The sequence below is a fragment of the Pyxicephalus adspersus genome, chromosome 2, assembly GCF_032062135.1.
Source record: "Pyxicephalus adspersus chromosome 2, UCB_Pads_2.0, whole genome shotgun sequence".
Classification (NCBI taxonomy): Eukaryota; Metazoa; Chordata; class Amphibia; order Anura; family Pyxicephalidae; genus Pyxicephalus; species Pyxicephalus adspersus.
The window spans coordinates 95,002,945-95,021,649 of NC_092859.1; the positions used below are offsets into that span (position 1 = coordinate 95,002,945).

At 35.6% G+C, this 18,705-nt stretch overlaps 1 protein-coding gene across 1 annotated transcript in view; it reads left to right on the plus strand.

Moving 5' to 3' along the window:
- The window catches only part of MET (MET proto-oncogene, receptor tyrosine kinase), an 86,257-nt gene that overhangs the window by 55,693 nt on the left and 11,859 nt on the right, over positions 1-18,705 (plus strand). The window contains exons 11-16 of the mRNA XM_072401551.1: positions 8,874-9,092; positions 11,195-11,341; positions 12,838-12,994; positions 13,079-13,219; positions 17,155-17,385; positions 17,874-17,954. Of these exons, the coding sequence (XP_072257652.1) occupies positions 8,874-9,092; positions 11,195-11,341; positions 12,838-12,994; positions 13,079-13,219; positions 17,155-17,385; positions 17,874-17,954 (976 nt within the window). The remainder of the gene's footprint in view (positions 1-8,873; positions 9,093-11,194; positions 11,342-12,837; positions 12,995-13,078; positions 13,220-17,154; positions 17,386-17,873; positions 17,955-18,705) is intronic.

Sequence of the window (18,705 nt, forward strand, 5' to 3'; positions counted from 1 at the left end):
TGTCTGTATGACATGGCTCTTACACTCACAAGCACATTTTGGAGCACATTATGTAGAATCATATTAATCATTCTAATAATTGTAAGTGTGCGTATAAAGCTTGAGAAGTGTTATTTTTAGTGTTTTTCTAGCAACAGGAAAAGTGGCCTGTTTACCAGAAACATGGTGGAAATATGGCTGATCTAAATATAACATTCTAATGGAACAAAACAAGACGTTCTCATTAGGCAAGAAGAAACATGACATGGGAAAATCTCAGCCTTTGCCAAATTGCAGCTCCTTATCTTAGTAACTCTGTGCCTAATTCTAGTATATTTAAACTTTCACTGTTCACTCTCATTCTGACACACCCCTTCCGTCTATTTTCTGGTTGATAATAGGATAGCATAGTGCTTGTTCATGTGTCACTCCTGCCATATCAGTGAGACAAAGGTTACTAATATATAAAAGTGAAAGTTGGAACTCTAACGTTAGCAATCAGCAGCACTTCTTTAGAATTTTTTTTTTACTATCACAATACTTTTATAATAGTAGTAATTCAAGCAAAATTCACTAAGCATTGCTGTCAAATGCATTTAAACATGGCTTTAATAAGATACCTAGACATTGAAAGCCAAATATTTCACAGACTTGAGTCTGTACCAGCAGAAGTAATGGTTTTAGGGAACTCATCCATATTGGAGGACAGTAACGCAAGTCCACCAGGTTTGGAACATGCATATGATAATTTTACAGTAAGTATAGAATATAGAGAATAGACAATGACGTCAGACAACTTTAAAATACAAAAAATAGGAATCTTTAGGTAGACTTTTTCCTCTTTAATACACATACAATGTTTTTGGGTATTGTTTGTTGCTGGAAGTTATTTCTCAGTTTATTGACTCAATGGTTTGTTCTGCATGCTGTGTAAACACAATTTCAATGTAAGAGGAAATCCCCAGTAAGACAGTTGTTAAAGGAACAAGTGATTTCACTTATAATGCTTTTCCAGAATTACGTTTACTTTCTTTCATTTCCTAGTAACATTTCTTGCATATCCTGGTGACATTGGTTATTAGGACAGGTAGAGAAAGTAAATCTACTCAATGAGAAGACAGACAGCTGTAAAAACTTGGCACTGTTTTTTTCTCACCACTCTGTCCAAATTGGTTTGGTCTCTCCTTTAGCTATGGTTCAATCTTACTTCATTTCTGCAGGTGATTTTTATTTACATGCAATGCATCAACCTCACTACCTGTTGTAGCAGAGCTTCCAACCAAAATTGTCTTCTGCATTATTGCTAATACTACATACTGTAGATTTGCAGAAATACATACCAAAATAGTTGGCAACTTCTACTTTATTTTCCAAATCCAACAAGGCTTCATTGCTGATTACAGAACCCCTAAAATACATCTGGCTAATTTTGGATTTAGATTTATTTTACAGTCATATGCAGAGCTAAAGTTTTTTGAAGTCATGTCAATCCCTAAAACCATATGATGAATCATATTGCATTATAGATATTTACTATATGATGAAAAGTTTGTGAAAGCCTGACCACTACGTACATTTTACAGTGTGTCAGGGAAAAGTTGTACTCATTCAGCCAAGTTCATTTGTGAGCTCAGGTACACAAACACCGGGTTTACTATCAGCATTCTAATTCATTTCAAATGTATTTGATAGGGCTGCAGCCATGGCTCTGAGAAGGGCACCTACTTTCCTCCACACCAAATATTCTTACTACCATGTAATATTACAGCATCAACAGACTGTGCAGTGCCATAGTCCGTAGTCATAGTCATAGTCCATAGTCGCCATCATACACCATAATACAGAGTTCATAGTAACACATCTAACATAGTCTAAGGCTGATACTGGGGCAAAGTCAATAAACCTATTATAATGTTTTTGGGGTAAAAAAGAAAACATGGGCAGAACATACAAACTCCATGCACAGTATGTCCTGGCCAAGATCTGAACACCATCCCCTAGTCCTGCATAGCAAAAGTGCTAGCCACTGAGCCACCAACTAATGTCTTTAAGGATCTGGCTTTGTGTGCAAGATTATAGCCATACTAGAACAGAAAAGGGCCTTCCACAGACAAACATTAAACATGCCCAATTACCTAAAATGTCTTTGTATGCTTTAGAATTACCAGTACCCTTCGCTGAAAACCCTGTTATTGATCATTTCAAGGGTTATCTATATACTGTCATATATTTATATGCAACCAGCCAACCCTACAAACATATAAGCAAATACAGACCTATTTCTTTTTTATGTTCTTAATAATACATTACAATATTCCATTCAGACTGTCTCTTCTGATTCATATTGACAAACAGATAGTTTTCAGTTTTCTCCAATAACATAAACAAAATGTAAAGGCGGTATACCATTTTTTCCATTAAACTATACCTAATTCGATTACACGCAAAGGTGCTGCTTTGTGGGCAGTATTCTAATTGAGTAGCCAGTAGATTAAATTACAGCATTTCCTCATTGTTCTGCAATCCAATATTTCTTGAAAACTAAAACCATCATATTCTTCAATTGCTAAAACCAATTTGGAGCTTAAAATGTCATGTCAAATCACATAACAGCAAGGTCATCGCAAATGAGATTTTCCTGCCCCCACCAATCAGTCATATTGCATCACTTCTAAAGAGCATTATTAGATTTTATCATTCCGTAAGAGCATCTTCTCCACTGACCTGTCTGGTAAAATGTGTGGTCTGCACTTGTGAACCACTTCTATAGAACAGCCTCAAAGAGAGTTACATATACCACCATTATTAATTTAAAGGACATCACTACTCGACAGTTGATAACAGGAGCAATGAATTCACCAATAATACAATAAAAGGAAGGATTACAGAATATGGGAGCCAGTCACAGTTCAAAGAATGTGTAACCCTCTTCTGAGCTATGTGTCAGCGCAGGCACACAAGTCAAGTAACTAAAAAAAAATGATCTTTCTTTGAGCCTTCTCTTTAAAATTTAAGGGCTTGCTGTAGTTATCAATAAAATTATTTCTGTAGTTCATGTTATAATTTCTGCAGCTAAAGGATAATGCCACGTTATTTCAATTCTGTCTTTTAAAGGCTGGCCAGGTAGAGTACTAATTACTTCTACATCTAGTTTAATTGTAGTGCTATCACAACAGATCCCATTTAGCCTTACTAGTACAACGGAAATCAATCAATTTCACAGAAATTAATCAATATTGAAATTAAATGTCTATGTTTTAAAACACCAGGCTCCTGAGGCTCTGCTTATGTTTTGGGGGTTTGTTTGGTGAATGGAACCTGTAGACTTTTGTCACCTACACTTCTAAATTGCTTAGGAGACAAAGACATTGTAACAAACATATGGATTTTCAGTCCTGTTTTCAGAACAAGATGTGAGTGGATAACAAAGCAAAAGCAAATTCAAGAGCAGCCTGATTTTTCAGAGAATTTGGTGTAAAATCACTTTTTTCTTATTATTCATTTTACAAATATACACTGCTAGATTTTTATTTGCTACATATAGGATAACGATAATATAACTCTTAATAACTTTCAACATTTAATTATATAGTTTCCAAAAGTTTAGAAGTCACTAAACTATGACAAATGAATAAAGCTGGCGAGATATTTTCAAACGACAGGAATTATTGTGGTGCCGTTGTGAAACAATCTCAGTGAGTATAAGGCATAAATCACAGAATCAAATGATGTTAGGTGAGCACTGGGTTGGAAAATTTTGACTGACTTGTTTTGATCTCTTCTTATACAGCAGCGATGGGTAGCTGGTTTGCTGTGCAATCAATAGTGGATGTGAAGGTCTGGTGAAAAGGGATTGCCTGAGGTTCTTTTTATTCACTTCAAGCAGTCAGATCCCCATGTGTACAGCCAGCTTTCAGTTATGAAACAGCAGGAAAACAAACTTTTTAAGTACCAGTAGTAACGACTGGTGTATGACATTCCCTAATCTCATGGCGCCACTTTGTTAGGCAAACCTATACGTTATGTGCGGAAAGGTTTAACAACCATTCATTTTTACTTTGCTGCCTCTTGAATTATTTATCACACCTTTAGCCACAAATATAAATGCCATTTGTTCATGGAAATGATGTTTTGTTTGCCTTGTTCTAAATCCTTTCACATTTAATGAATATTATAGTAGAGTCTTATCCCGCAACACATTAACACTGTCAACAGAATAATAATTAGGAATGGGCTAATATTATTGCTGACATCCTTAAATATTTGATTTATGTGAAATGATGAATCTCAATTCACTTTAATGTCAAAACCTATCAGTGGTGATGCTGGTGATGAGATGTAATCTTCTCTGGGAACAGAAAACCTTTGTCCAGGACAGCTATTTTGCAGCAATAATAACGATCAATTTAAAGCGCAAATATGGTGAACTAAAATGCAAATGTAAATAAAAGAAAATAATAGCAAACACAATAAATTAGAGTTATTATTTATTTAGGAAATGTAAAGGGGCAACATATCTCTTTAAACTAAATAGTTGTATTCTATTTATTTAGGGATTGAATAATTCAGAGAGGGATTTATATGTGGGTTTAGCAAACCAATTAATGTTTTACCTAAGAAGAATTAATAAAACTGCATATGATTGCAAGTAGGAAGCAGTTTTCTGATCCTATTGTCTATACATTTTCTTACATTATTGTTATTGTCATAAATAACAAGCAAAGAAACAAAATGCTAGGAGATAAAGACTTATGACAGAGAAGATTTATTCGGTCTGGCAGGAGAGCTTTAATACACTTTCATCTGTAAACCTGGTTAATCCAACAAACATGGAATTAATTTCTTAAAGTAATTTGCTATTTGTTGTCAAATGTTTTCAATCCTGCACCAGAACCATTCCAGGTTTGCTGGATCACCCAGTTTCACTGTTTAAAGTATCCTATCCAGCCTTGGCCCATTATGTCATTTCTGCCATTAATTCTTCCCACCTACCTGATAGCAGTTTTTAGTTATTTGTACACAATCGCACCAAGATTATGTTGGGGCTGCCAGAATGAATGAACTCCCCTGCACATGCTCAGAACACACTGCCCCAGACTTATGAGATGAATGGTAATGTTGAAGTGCAAAAAAGTGAAGTGAACTAAAAAGTACTTGATCTTACTAGAAATCCAGTGCTGCCCTGCGTCCTGCACTTTGTTGTATTATCTCAAACAATCTTATCTGTAATATGTTTTGTTCTTTGCAACTCTTTTATTTGCATCTCTATTCAAGCCCACTTGTGTAAAGCTTCATACGTGCAATTATTGTCGTTGGAAAGGATCTTTCACGATCCTTTCCAGCGACTAAGGACTGCACGATGCATGAACGAGTGTTGTACATACAGCACCGTTCTCCTCTATGGAGAGGGGAGGGGGAGAACGATGGAGCGGCACCCTGCTGCACGCTTTCCCCCTTCCCTTGCATTAGGATCGTTCGTCGTCCATCGTCCGTGGATCCGCCAAGGCGGTCGTTCAGACGATGGACGACGCGTGCTGTACACATGCCAGATTCTCATTCGATATCGGCCCTGAGCCATTTCACAGGTAAGAACCATTGGACGTGTGTACGGAGCTCTAGGTTACATCTAATACCCAAACAAAGTAAAGTCAGTAGTGTGATGTTTCTTTATCAGAAACTATTGCTAAATGTAGCAGCTAATATGGTTGATTTACTACAGCCCATGCATTTCCAAAATAAAAATTAGTTTAGCTAGTTTTAGCGAGTAGGCGTGAGCACATGTGTCTAGTTTCAGTTTGGCCATGGTTGTGTGAATCCTCCTATGAAATCCAGTTTAAAAAAAAAAAGTTAGTGGCACACATGGAAAATTAATCTTGTTAGTAAGTTCTTGCAATTTCTAAGGCTATTTAGCAAAATACTGCCAAGAAAGGCCCGATATATACCAGGGCACAAAAACATACAGCTGGGAGAGATCTTTTTATGTGGCTTCGAGGGAAATACAGAGATACCTTAAATATCATGCTTGAATGCATTAAAACTGTGTGGGGCATTTTATTTAGTAATTTAAAAAAACATTCAAACCAGGCTCCTAACCAGGCATGATGCCCCAGTTGGTCATGAAAGAAAGGAGCGTTTTGTTTTACCAGATGGTTATTGTATGTCTGTGTTTGTATTTTAAATTCATTCATTCATTGAATTATGTATTTGATAGAGCTGCAGTCATTCATTCATTCTTTTTATTCTTAACTCTTTGTGGGAATGCTAAAGAGTATTCATGCACCCTGTTCCTATTCTCCTGTCAGGGGTAGATATTTGTTTAACCCAAAAATTGTGACTTTCAGATTCTAATTTTTCTCTTTCCATCCCAACTCCACCTCCATTTTGGGGCACATGGAGGTGGGAAAGGAGTTCTTGCCTCTCAACATTGGGGTGAGGGTATTTGTCAAGGTAGAGACTTTGCTGTGCTTCACTTTTGAGGTACTCCCACCACCAATGTATATGGCTTTGTATGGTACAGGAAGAGGGGCTGCATGCCCCCTGGCATACCGGGCTGTTTGTCTAGTATAGTATAATTTAGAAAAAACATACAAAAACAAACTTCCTAAACACATCACCAGACAAATCACAGTAGTCACTCATTACTCTTTATTTTACTTACACTGACACATTGGTCATTTGAAACTGACTAACTGTGGCTTGAGGGGCACTAATGTTCAAAGGGATATACAACTCTTGTGTTAAACTTCTTATTTGGACTTCAGTGGAGGAGTGTATTGTTACCACAAGTCTCAGATGACTAAGCTATCCTTTGAATCTGTGCACAATGAAACGTTTGCTGTCCTGAAGACATTTCTGTGTGGCTTTTTATATTGGCAGTTTATAATGTGTGAGCTTTAGGCTCACAAATTATATTGTATTACAGTCACAAAACCTTTTGTTGCACCAGTGTGATACAATGATAATATGGTAATGATATGCAAGTGCAATTAAGGGACATACTTATTACATATTAATATTGATATGCATGTGTCTTTGGGTAATGCTGTTGTTTTCATAAAATGTACAGAGCACTCATTTAGGAAAGTGAATGCCTGCTAAACATACTAAATGATATAATGTTACCTTTAGTCATTAGGTAATGTCAATGAGGAACACCGTTTTCTTTTGCTCATGACTGAATATTTAAAATGAGCAGGGCTTCACCTGAACTGGCAAGCTAAGTGAACATTTATTCACCTTAGTGAATGTTCACTGTACAGTGAACACTCCCTACTACATTAGTAAATCATTCCTATATCATCCATACATGTTAAGTATTACCATTATTGTGTACATCTCAGGAAAAGATATTGTAGACTAGAAATAGAGCAGAAAGAACCCTCCATTTTTTATTAGTAAGTTTTCATTTCCTGGATAAGAGGAAACAATTGATCATCAACTTCATATGTTTCCCAATCAGCACCTCTAGCACAAAGTGAATGTTTTGACTTGGTATTCAATAATATAGTATGAGTATTTTTGAGTTTTCAAAAAGTGGTCATTAGATACAGTTGGCCTGATTTATCAAAACTTGGTTCCCCAATGATAGTCTATCTTCTTCAGTCTTTATAAGATTTACTTTAAACACTAACTTTTAAACAAATATTCTTTAATACTTGCATAGCAGGTTAACAAGAATAAATAAAAATATATGTTATAATCTATATATAGTAGTAGTATTTTTTCAAAATAAAAAGTTGTTTTTTTTTTTTTACATAATTGTTTCTAAAGCAGATAAAGATCTCAGCAGGTAGCAATTACTTGTCATTTCTGTGTATGGTTGGTCAAGTGATTAGGTATGTAATAATTGCATGATTCTAAACACAGCAAGGGGCTTGTTTGGGATAAGCTTCTGCTCATTATATAGTGACTCTCTAATCATCATCAAGAGCTTATGCAGTAAGGCTAATAAAGTGGACCAGCCTGTAAAAGCTCCTCTCTTTTGGTGGAAAGTGTTAAAAAAAGGTTACCAGCATGTATTGCTGTGATTTGTGGTCAGTCTGTAGCTACAAAAAACGTCAGCAGAGAGGTTAGATAGAATAATACAATAGTTACAGCTGGCTAGTTTTATCATTGTGCCTTGGTTGCACTGGAATGTTAGCTTCAGCACAGTTGTAAAAATTTAACAATGTTGGAGTTGGAATATTTTTAACACAAAGACTGCTGTTACCAAAATTAGAGATTATTTACAGGGTTTATGAATGCTAATCCAAACATAATATTGTTTAGGGACAATGCCTTTACCCATAACCTAATAATTTATATATTCTAAACAATAGAATATAATGCATTTTACCACTGTTGGTGGCTGCATGAGGTTCCTTTTTTCAGGCTAATTGCATTTTTTACATGTACAGAAAAACACTTGTTAATCCTTGTAACTTCATGTTCACAGAAGTGAAATTTAATAAAATGTAATTAGGTAAAAAAAAATGGGAAGAGATGAAAAAGTTTTTGTCTAAATCTATAGAACAGCTTAGGGTGACAATGATGTTGCTTCATGGATACAGGACTGTAAGAAAGCATTGTCCCCGTAGGAGGTGAAGTGTGTTACTTGGACAATCACCAGGTAAAAATAAGAAAAAAAGAGAGGAAAACTTTCAGGCACCACATCTAGGGACTGGAAAGTAATATACAGTATAACATTTTTGTTTTGGGGTTTAGATTAGCTTAAACAGTTAACCCACAATACCTGATATATAACCCAAAGCTGATTTATAAGGTGTAAAAAATGAAATCTTGTTACTTTTATGGATTATTCACAGTTGATTCCGACACAGACTAATTAGTATAACTACAGTCTAGTTCCGGTACCAATGTATACTAAGCCATTGTATTTTCTTCTTTATTTGCAGACCTGCACTCAAAGATCTACTTCTGAATTAGTATGCGGTTCAACTCCATCACTGGAACTATTAGGCTTGAAGCCACCAATTGTTACTCAGGCCTTTTTCATTTTTGATGGTGTGATATCTGCTGAATCTGAATTTACTTTTGTTAACAATCCTGTGTTTAAAACAATGGATAAGCCACTGGTTATTTCTCCGGGTAATAAAAACATCCTGGAAATTAAGGTATGTTCAATTTTAGATCTTCATTGTGCATTAGTGAAAACCATTCTAGTTAGCTGTTTAATGTTTTGTTTGTTTCCTCCCTATTCATTGTAAATACTTTATTATGTTTAGGGCTATTTTTTACTTTCTTATAGTCAGCAAATCTAAAATATTGCACATGCATATTTCATTGTCACCATTTACAGGCAGCAGTTGGCAAGCCAAATGCTGTTTTTCAGCTTTTACTTTTCTGAGAGCTATTCTGATTTGAAGATTCTATGCTGTAAATTGGGTTGAATAAAACAATGGCCAGTTTTGGACCCGTAGCTGGATAAATTAGAGCAGGGCTATCACCCATAGAGAGACAGGGCCCATCTGGATTAAAAATGTTGGATTAAATCAAGGCAGCTAACAAGTATGGAGATAATGTTGGGCTTTTATACTAGTATCTCTAGTATATTCTACAAATTAGGCGGCATGGATTCATTCAGTATTAAATATTTTATATATAAAGATTTTAGCTAAAATATGATAAAATATGAAGGATTATACATTATCTTGTAGCTGGGATGCTGTTGATGTGGAATGTGCATGCCATCAGCACTGAGGGATGAGGACAAGTGAGCATGTAGCAGGGAGTACTTATTAGGTGTTAGGCATTAAATTAAAGGTTATGCTAGGTTACTGTTAGTCTTAAGGGTTCAGTGTTTTGAGAGTTAAGCACTGGGGGTTAGTGCTAAGAGCTTTTAGGGATTATTTGTTACAGGGGAATTTAAACATTTATGGCCTCATTTATGGGGTAAGGTATTAAGTGCTCAAATCTGAAATTGTGTTAGAATGAAGAGGGGTTAAAGGGCAGGTTAAGGGTTAAATCAAAACTGACATTATAAACAAAAATTAGCTTTTACCCTTCCCTACCCACACTATAAGGAAAAAACACCACAGTTCACGCTTGTCATGCTTTCAAAAGAGCTTCAGCCATGTTTTTTTTTTTTTTTAGCTGGCTGTGTGCAGCTTTGTGATCAGGCACCATGCTAATTCTGGACACCAGATACAGAATCACACCCTGGCACTAAGAACGTTTAAAAAAAAATCAGTTTATAAACATGTAACAAATAATGCAAAATAAAATTGAAAAAATATTGTTATCTCCGTTTACACAGATTTAAGTACACCAATAAATCCAGTTGCTATACCTACAATGGCTTATGTTACAGTAACAAATAAAACTTTTTTCCAATTTTCATTTTAGTAATGTCATGATATATGCATTTTTTCATGATTTACTGGGCCCATCAATTCCATAAAGAAGTACATTGATGTTATTTAACCAGGCCATTTTTGGCTGGGTACCACCTAAGAGCCCTCATAAAATCCATCTTCTTGCCTAATCGTTGCTGTCTGCAATATCAATGTTGACAAAGATCAAAAAAAAAAAACTGTTTCTGGTTATCACTGTTACATCAAGAATAAATAATGTAAACCAGAGGTCAGCAATCTTTTTTGGCTACTAGGCCATTTCAGGGGTAGGCAGGAGCACACTAGGCCGGACTCTCTCTCGAGTCCTGCACCCCACCAGAAACGCCCCCTGAAGGGAAATCCCTCCCCTCCGCAATGCATACAGAGGAGAGGGAATGTTCCCTATTTACCCTGGCGACGGAAGTGTTAACGGCGGACGCGATAAATAAGGGAGGAAGCCACCACACGGAGGCTGAAGAGCCCCATGTGGCTCCGGAGCTCCAGCCACTCCGGCTCCAGTAGTTTGTTCCGGCTCCACCGCGGGTAGCCGGACGGCATTAGGCCAGATCAGCCAGGGGGCGTTAGGCCAGAACAAACTACCGGCTAGGCCGTATCTGGCCTAAAGGCCGAAGCTTGCCGACCCCTGCTGTAGACTGTGTTCTGCATAGATGGGGAAGGTGTGACAGGAAGAAGCAGTGGAACGTTTGTATAGTTGTCTAGACAATTAAATATTGTGTGTGATTCAATATCTGGCTCAATATTTTGTTAATGGTTAACATCTTCCCTGATGCCATTAATTATTATATGTATTTGTATAATACTGATATTTGGACTATTTCATACATTTTTATAGTGTACAATTTGTTCCTCTCATTTACTTGTAGGGAGATTATATTGATTCTGAGGCTGTAAGAGGTGAAGTACTGAAGGTTGGTAACAAGAGCTGTGAAATTATCCAATCCAAATCTGATTTTGTCTCTTGCGCTGTGTCCACTGATCTGATCAAATCTAACAGTGAGTTAAAAATAGAGGTAAGACCTGCAAGTAATATGCTGCGAACCATCACCTGTTGCTCCAGAAAGAGTTTTGTTATTTGTGATACTTGTCTTCTGTGTACAATCATTTATACCTTGGGTTTGAAGGTCAGGGCATGCCTTTGTCATGCTTGTAATTATTTTGTTGAGCAGTCATTTCATTTCAGTTGATTGCGTTTTCAAAATGTATTCGAACAAAAATCATAAATAATTAAGTTCTTCACCTGCTGCGAATTACAAACTTCTGTTATCTCCTAGCAGTGTACAGCCCCCTATAATTATCTGAAGAAGCTGTACAAGACAGGTGCAGCTCAAAACACCCCCCGCCAAGCATGCAGATAGTTTCAATATGTACTAATTGCACACAACCTATTGTGACACATCAGACCAACTAGATTCATGATCAAATGATTAGAGGAAAACAGCTAGGACAGAGAAATCTTCTACTTTTTTCTTTTTCTCTGTTTATGAACATGCTGATTTTCATGCTAAAGACTACAGGATACCAGGGGTTTTTATACCTTACAAAACCATACTTTAATCAGGTTATTTAAAATCTACTGATTAGCTAATGTGTGTTTGCTAGCCAGTGTCTTGAATGACATAGCACTCTGGTGAGCTAGTCAGCTTACCAATACGATATAGAAAATTGCCTTTGTAGGAGTATGGCAGCCCTTTCTTGGAACCACCCTAGTCAGCTGAAATGTTTGAAAATTCAGGTACCAGGAATGCATTTGTATTTTCTGGGTTTGTGCAGGACTGCTAGTTTGTCTGCAAAACTTAGTACATGTGCTGCTTTTTAGAATATAGGGGCTGATTTTTGTTGTTGATGAAAACCATTTTGCAGCACCATTTTGCAGCTTATGCATGCTACTTCTTGAGTTCTGGGAAATGATGAAGCAGCTTAGAAAACTATGAAATCAATTATTTGGATAAATGAGAACCTTTACAGACATAGTCCAAAATCAAAAAAGTTTGATAGACCTAATTTGAGGAAAAATAAATAAATAAATAAAACATTGATTGCAAGCAAATAAACATACATACATACATCAGCTTGAAAAACAAATGCCGGGAATGGTTAATGATGTTGTAGATGGTAAAAAGTGTAAATGTAGTGATCAGCACAATTGTAGGTTCAAAAAGTTTGACGTGGAGAAAAGGAGACTCAGACAATACACAATAAAATACCACTATATAATGTAAATAATGTGGACCTCAGTAGAGTGGGACATTCATGGATTTTGTATGAGAGGGGAAGAATATTTAAAAAAAAGTATAATATAAAATATGTAATACAACTCCTAGCATTACAGTGGGCATTTTGTATACAAAATTTACAATATTACAAATATGGATAAAATTTAATTACATCTACTACATCCTTTTATCAGTTAAAAAAACTGAACAAGTTGATTGTATTAACATTGTAATGCTTATACAGGATTTATTGGCACACATTGAAAAGAAATACCTGTCTGTTTATTTTCAAGCTACTGCAAGAAGTTTCATCCATTGTCATTGGCAAAGTAATGATTCAGCAAAATCAGAACTACATTGGAATATTCACTGGAGTTTTGTCTTGTGTGATCCTGCTTCTGGTCTTACTGGGAATTTTTATGTGTGTTAAAAAAAGAAAGCAGCTGAAAGGTAAACCCTTTTTAAACGTAATATAATGCAGTTCCCCATGTATTCCAGGGTATCATACTAACATTTCAATGACAACTCTTGCAGATAAAGGTGGTGAACGTGTCTTGTTTGATGGCAGAGTCCATACCCCTCACTTGGACCGACTAGTGAGCGCAAGAAGCGTTAGTCCTACCACCGAAATGGTATCTAGTGAATCTGTGGACTATCGGGCTACATTCCCAGAAGGTGGGGGCAGATTTTGTTTATCATTTATTTTATTGTGCTGTTAATATAATATTGTTAGGGCATAGTTAAAACAAACTATGATTCCTACAAATATTGTCCAGTTTAAAGAGACAAGACCTAAAATGAAATTCTGGAGAAAATTTAGAGAAAAGGTTGTTGACATGTTTTAGATGGCTTCTGTCATAAAAACAGCTTTAGATGTTTACAACTGCTGTCAGTTTTTTATTAGATGTTTGCTAGATGGGTAAATTTTCCTACAATTTCCTGTTCATTTGAGTACCAGTGTCATTGGCAAGAGATGGGAAGGGCTGGGGTTCTGTCCAACAGGAACACAAATTACAATTGGTTTCTAACCTTAACATTTTCATTACTTTATCCAAAATTGAAAAAATAACACATATTCATGTTGGTGAATCATATTCTAAGGCATGCCTAAATATAATTTTACATGTTAAAATTATGGGGGCAGCACGGTGGCTCAGGGGTTAGCACTCCAGCCTTTGCAGCGCTAGGTCCTGGGTTCGAATCCCACCCAGGACACTATCTGCATGGAGTTTGCAGGTTCTACCCGTGTCTGTGTGGGTTTCCTCCGGGTACTCCAGTTTCCTCCCACATCCCAAAAGCATGCAGTTAAGTTAATTGGCTTCCCCCTAAAATTGACCTTAGACTACATTAACCACATATGACTATAGTAGGGACATTAGATTGTGAGCTCCTTTGAGGGACAGTTAGTGACACGACTATGAACTTTGTACAGCGCTGCGTAAGATGATGGTGCTATATAAATACTGTATAATAATAATAATGTTAAATGTGGATTCATTTCAGTATTGATGCTTATTCATGTAAGCCAATTTTATTTAAGTCTTGATTTTTTTCCCTATAATGAACACATTATTATTATTATTATTATTATTATTATTATTAATAATAATAATAAACAGGATTTTTATACGCCAACATATTACGCAGCGCTATTCAGTAAATCAGAGATATACCTGAACCCATATTAACTAAACACATTTAGTAAATAAAGAAAAACTCACTATGGTCACTGTATTTGCTTTTTGTTTAGCTTTCTCAGTTTTTTTTTCACCTTTTATGCATTCCCTCACTTGCCCTTTCTACGTCTATAAAGAATACTGTGGTTTCAGTTAGAAGTCTGTTTTCATTTTTCCTAAACCGCAAACAGGTTTACCACTAATAATTTCTCTGTAGCTTAGGGTGACTGCTGTCCTGTTCTTCAATATTGTAAAAGAGTAGCACATGTAGCAAAAATGTAATAAAGCAGGTGGACCAGAGTGAGTACAGGTAATACAAGCTGTTTATTTTTGCTGAATAGAATTATTCATAAAAACATGACAAGAGAAGTATAAGTTACCCCAGATAAGTTTTCTTTCTTGAATGAAAGCCAAAGGGAACCCAGGCAGCAGCAAAAACCTGACCAATGCTCTAACCTTTACCCTGCTGTGTCCAAAACTTAACACAACTTTTTCGCTACAGTTTAACCTTAAAAATCTGTTGGGTCAAAAAGTGCAAGTGGTTTCTACATCTCATTTAAAGTGCATTCACAGCTAGTATTTGCATACAGTTTCAATGTACTTCAGTAGTATTGACTTTAAGATTGTCTTTGAAGCCAGTGACTTATCTGTGCATCATACTTGTGGTCCTAGCACTGAGCAGTGTCTAATTTTATGAATCACATTTATGCCATGGTATGTGCAGTATAGCACTCTTTCCACTTGTCATAATTTCACAAGCTTTGACTCTATTAGTCAGATACTTATAACAAGTGAACTCTTGTTACTGCTGCAGAATTCATACAAATCTTCCCCCAGATTTGATTTTGCTAAGATTAAGGTAGAACAATAAAAAGGCTTATTCTATTTTTTTTTCTTTGTCTATCAGAATGGGACAAGAGCACTCAAAAATTCCAGGTGTGCAGGAACAGTCTAGAAATAGACTCCAATAAAACTTGTGGTCAGTTTAGGTTTCTTAAACACAACTTAGAACAAAGAATCCTTAAACTCATCTCTGACCATCTTGGTTATACTACATATATATATACACAGTATATATACTGGCAAAATAGTATAGCTAAAATACCACACATAGAGACGCACACACACACATTGTTATAAATTACTTAATTAAAACACAGCAGCTATTTTTTAAATTAATGAAACTGAATCTGATGTTAAGAAGAAGTGGTAACATGTAAGAGCCTGTAAGTGTTTTATTTTCATAAGCAAGGGAAATGACAAGCTTTAGGGTTCTCCCTGTAAAAGATACTTTAATCCTCTGAGTTAAGTAGAAGCCAATAGAGAATAGTTTAGCCTTATATCCAATTCTGTATACCACCCCTCAAGATTAGTTTATGAGATTGTTTAGTCGTGTTCTTTCTGCTGATCAGATAACAAGGAATTTGTGTATGAAATAAGTCTTTTTGCTTTTCTATCTGCTTTTCTGCATGCCTGATAAGAGGAAGACTTTTAACAAAACTCCCATTTCTGACTGCAGGATATGAATCACCTCCTGGCATTTCCTTGTTTCATGTACTCTGAACCTTGATTTTCTAAGGCAAACACACAATCTTAGATATGACCTACAAAATGATTTCTTTTTATTGTGGTTTCTGTTCCATTTTCTAATTTAACTGTTTCACGGACAGTTTTTAACCCCCTTTATCTTACAGATTTAATCAAGCTGACGATATAAAATGAAAATACATACAGCCCATAACCAATACTTGTTTTTCTACCCTTGTGCAGAGAAACTGGTCGGTTGCCAGTTGCCATGAGCAATGCATACACCTTTCTTCCTCCTTTTACAAATCTGTTTCTCATTGAGCAACAATGTAAATGTCTTATGATATTTTTCAGCAAGAGCCCTTGATACGACTGAAATAATTATTTTATGACATGTAATTTTAATTCAAACCAACTCTTAGCACATAATTTAATTGTAAAGTTCTGAGTAATTTACAATTGCTATATAAATGTAATGTATCAGTGTTATAAGCTGGATTGCTGAATGGATTGGCCTTTTTCTTAGGAAAGGGAAGTAGAATTGAATAAGTTAAATATGTACAATAGCAGCTTATGCAAGTCAGAAGAATGGCGAATTCTGATTGAAGTAATAATATTGCTATATACGCTTAGTATTGTCAGAATAGTCTAGAACAGCCCTCCATGCTAGGTAATTAGCCTGTATATGGCCATCCTAAATGTCAACAGTAAAGTTTAGCTAATTCCTATTCAAACTACCTTGTCCCTAAGTTTAATATTCCAGTCATTTAAAAATTACAGCTGCAGATATATATTTGGAAACAAGGTTAGTATTGTGCCTGATTTGCCATTGGTCATTCATAATGTAGATCATGATCTATTTTAAGTATATATTAGTATACATAACTATTGCATTAAAGCCAGCAAAACAAAAAAAAAAAAAAATGGGTGTTATTATCAAGCTGAATTCCTGCCAAAAGATGGCCATATAGGTCCTGATTGATTAAAGCTCTCCAAGGCTAGAGAGGATACACTTTCATCAGTGAAGCTGGGTAATCAAGCAAACCTGGAATACATTTCCTAAAAGTCATATGCTATTTGTTAGCAGATGTTGTGATCCCTGGACCAGATCCATGCCAGGTTTGCTGGATCACCCAGCTTCACTGATGAAAGGATATCTTCTCCAGCTTTAAAGAGCTTTAAAATATCAGGCCCATCGTGTATGAATATGAATGTTTACTTTGAAGAGTGCCTGTCATTAGAAAAAGCCAATGAACACAGCAGATAATTCTACAGTCATAGTAAGTTAAGTTTAGTACTGAAATCCAGCAAACATTTTGATAACCATATCTTTACACTGCTTGGTCAGATTATTTTAGGTAACCTGTAGCATGTTTTGACATCTGTTTTTATTTTTAAAACCCCTAGATCAGTTTCCAAATTCATCTCATGGTGGATCGTGCCGACCAACGCAATACCCACACCGGGACCTTTCCCCAATTCTGTCAAGTGGAGATTCAGACATTGCAAGTCCATTGTTACAGACATATGTGCACATTGATATAAATGCCCTAAGTGCAGACCTTATGAAAAAAGTTGAGCACATGGTTATTGGAGTGGATCGCCTTCTTGTGCACTTTAATAAAGTAATTGGAAGAGGTACGTGTTTACTTAATATGTCATACTTATATAATCCTAAATAGTACACATACACAATCTGATTAGACTCAGATAGAAGATTTTTGTTGACAAGATTTTTGATGCATTGCTAATAACATTAAACACGTCCATTTGAGTTAAATGTATGTATTTATTAAAGGCAAAGGGATTGCTAATTTAGCAAAGGGGGGTCATTTAGCTTAGTAAGTAAGGTGAAGCTGTGCTTACTTTGGATACCCAGAAAATAAGCAAATAAGCTGTGCATGAAAAAGTAAAATAAAATAATGTTTTTTGTTTCCACATGATTGGATGATTGAAGTTAACACAGCTTCACTGTTTAAGCTTGCTGGGTCATTAGTCATAGGTATGGGGAACATGACTACAACTAATGAAGTAAATGATTGTAAAGTTAATACAATTTTTTGCAGCTTATATTTTAGTGTATTACAACACACAGCAAAACAATAATTAGTATTTTTTTATTTCAGGGCATTTTGGATGTGTATATCATGGCACTCTTTTGGATATTGATGGGAAGAAAATACACTGTGCAGTCAAATCTTTAAACAGTAGGTATTTGTAAATATAGTTGGTTTAAAGTAAGTGGTTCGCCTAAACTAAATAATTATAGGATAACTCAAAGCAATCACTAAACATGTAAAATGTTTTACATAATTGTGCGAGATATTAAAGGAAACCAGGTATATATATATTAAAGGGAAAAGCTCCAGGAGTGCTATAATTGACTCTGTTTTACTACTAAATCAGACAATACCCTCCAACAAGTAATGAATAGGATGCATTGAAAATACCTACCCACGTATTTATTCATAATAAATAAAACAAGAATGTGGATGGCAGCTCTGGAGCACAAGTGTATGAAATATGGAAGTTGAAATATGTAGTGCTAGTCCCTGCAAAAAAATTAAAGCTACCCTGTTGCTATAGGAAAACTACTAATATATGTGGCTTCTTCAAATAGAAAAAAAATTTTCTTTCTGCCTTTACCACACCACTGATCACCACATAGATGTTTAGCAGAACCCCAAAATGGAGCGAGAAATCAGGAGATTGATAATCCTGGTCCTGGATGAGGAGTTATTTCTGATCATCACAATAGTGTTAGGCAGCACAGGGAGGGACATATAAATATTTATATTCTTTATCATGGAAGCCACATATATTAAAAGTTATATTTTTGCAACTAAATCACATTATTAGGTAAATGAATATACATAATATATAGCAGGTTGAAGGTTGGTTCTTTTAGAAAACATGCATATTTTAATTTATTTTTGCTCTTTGCAACAGCTCCACCTA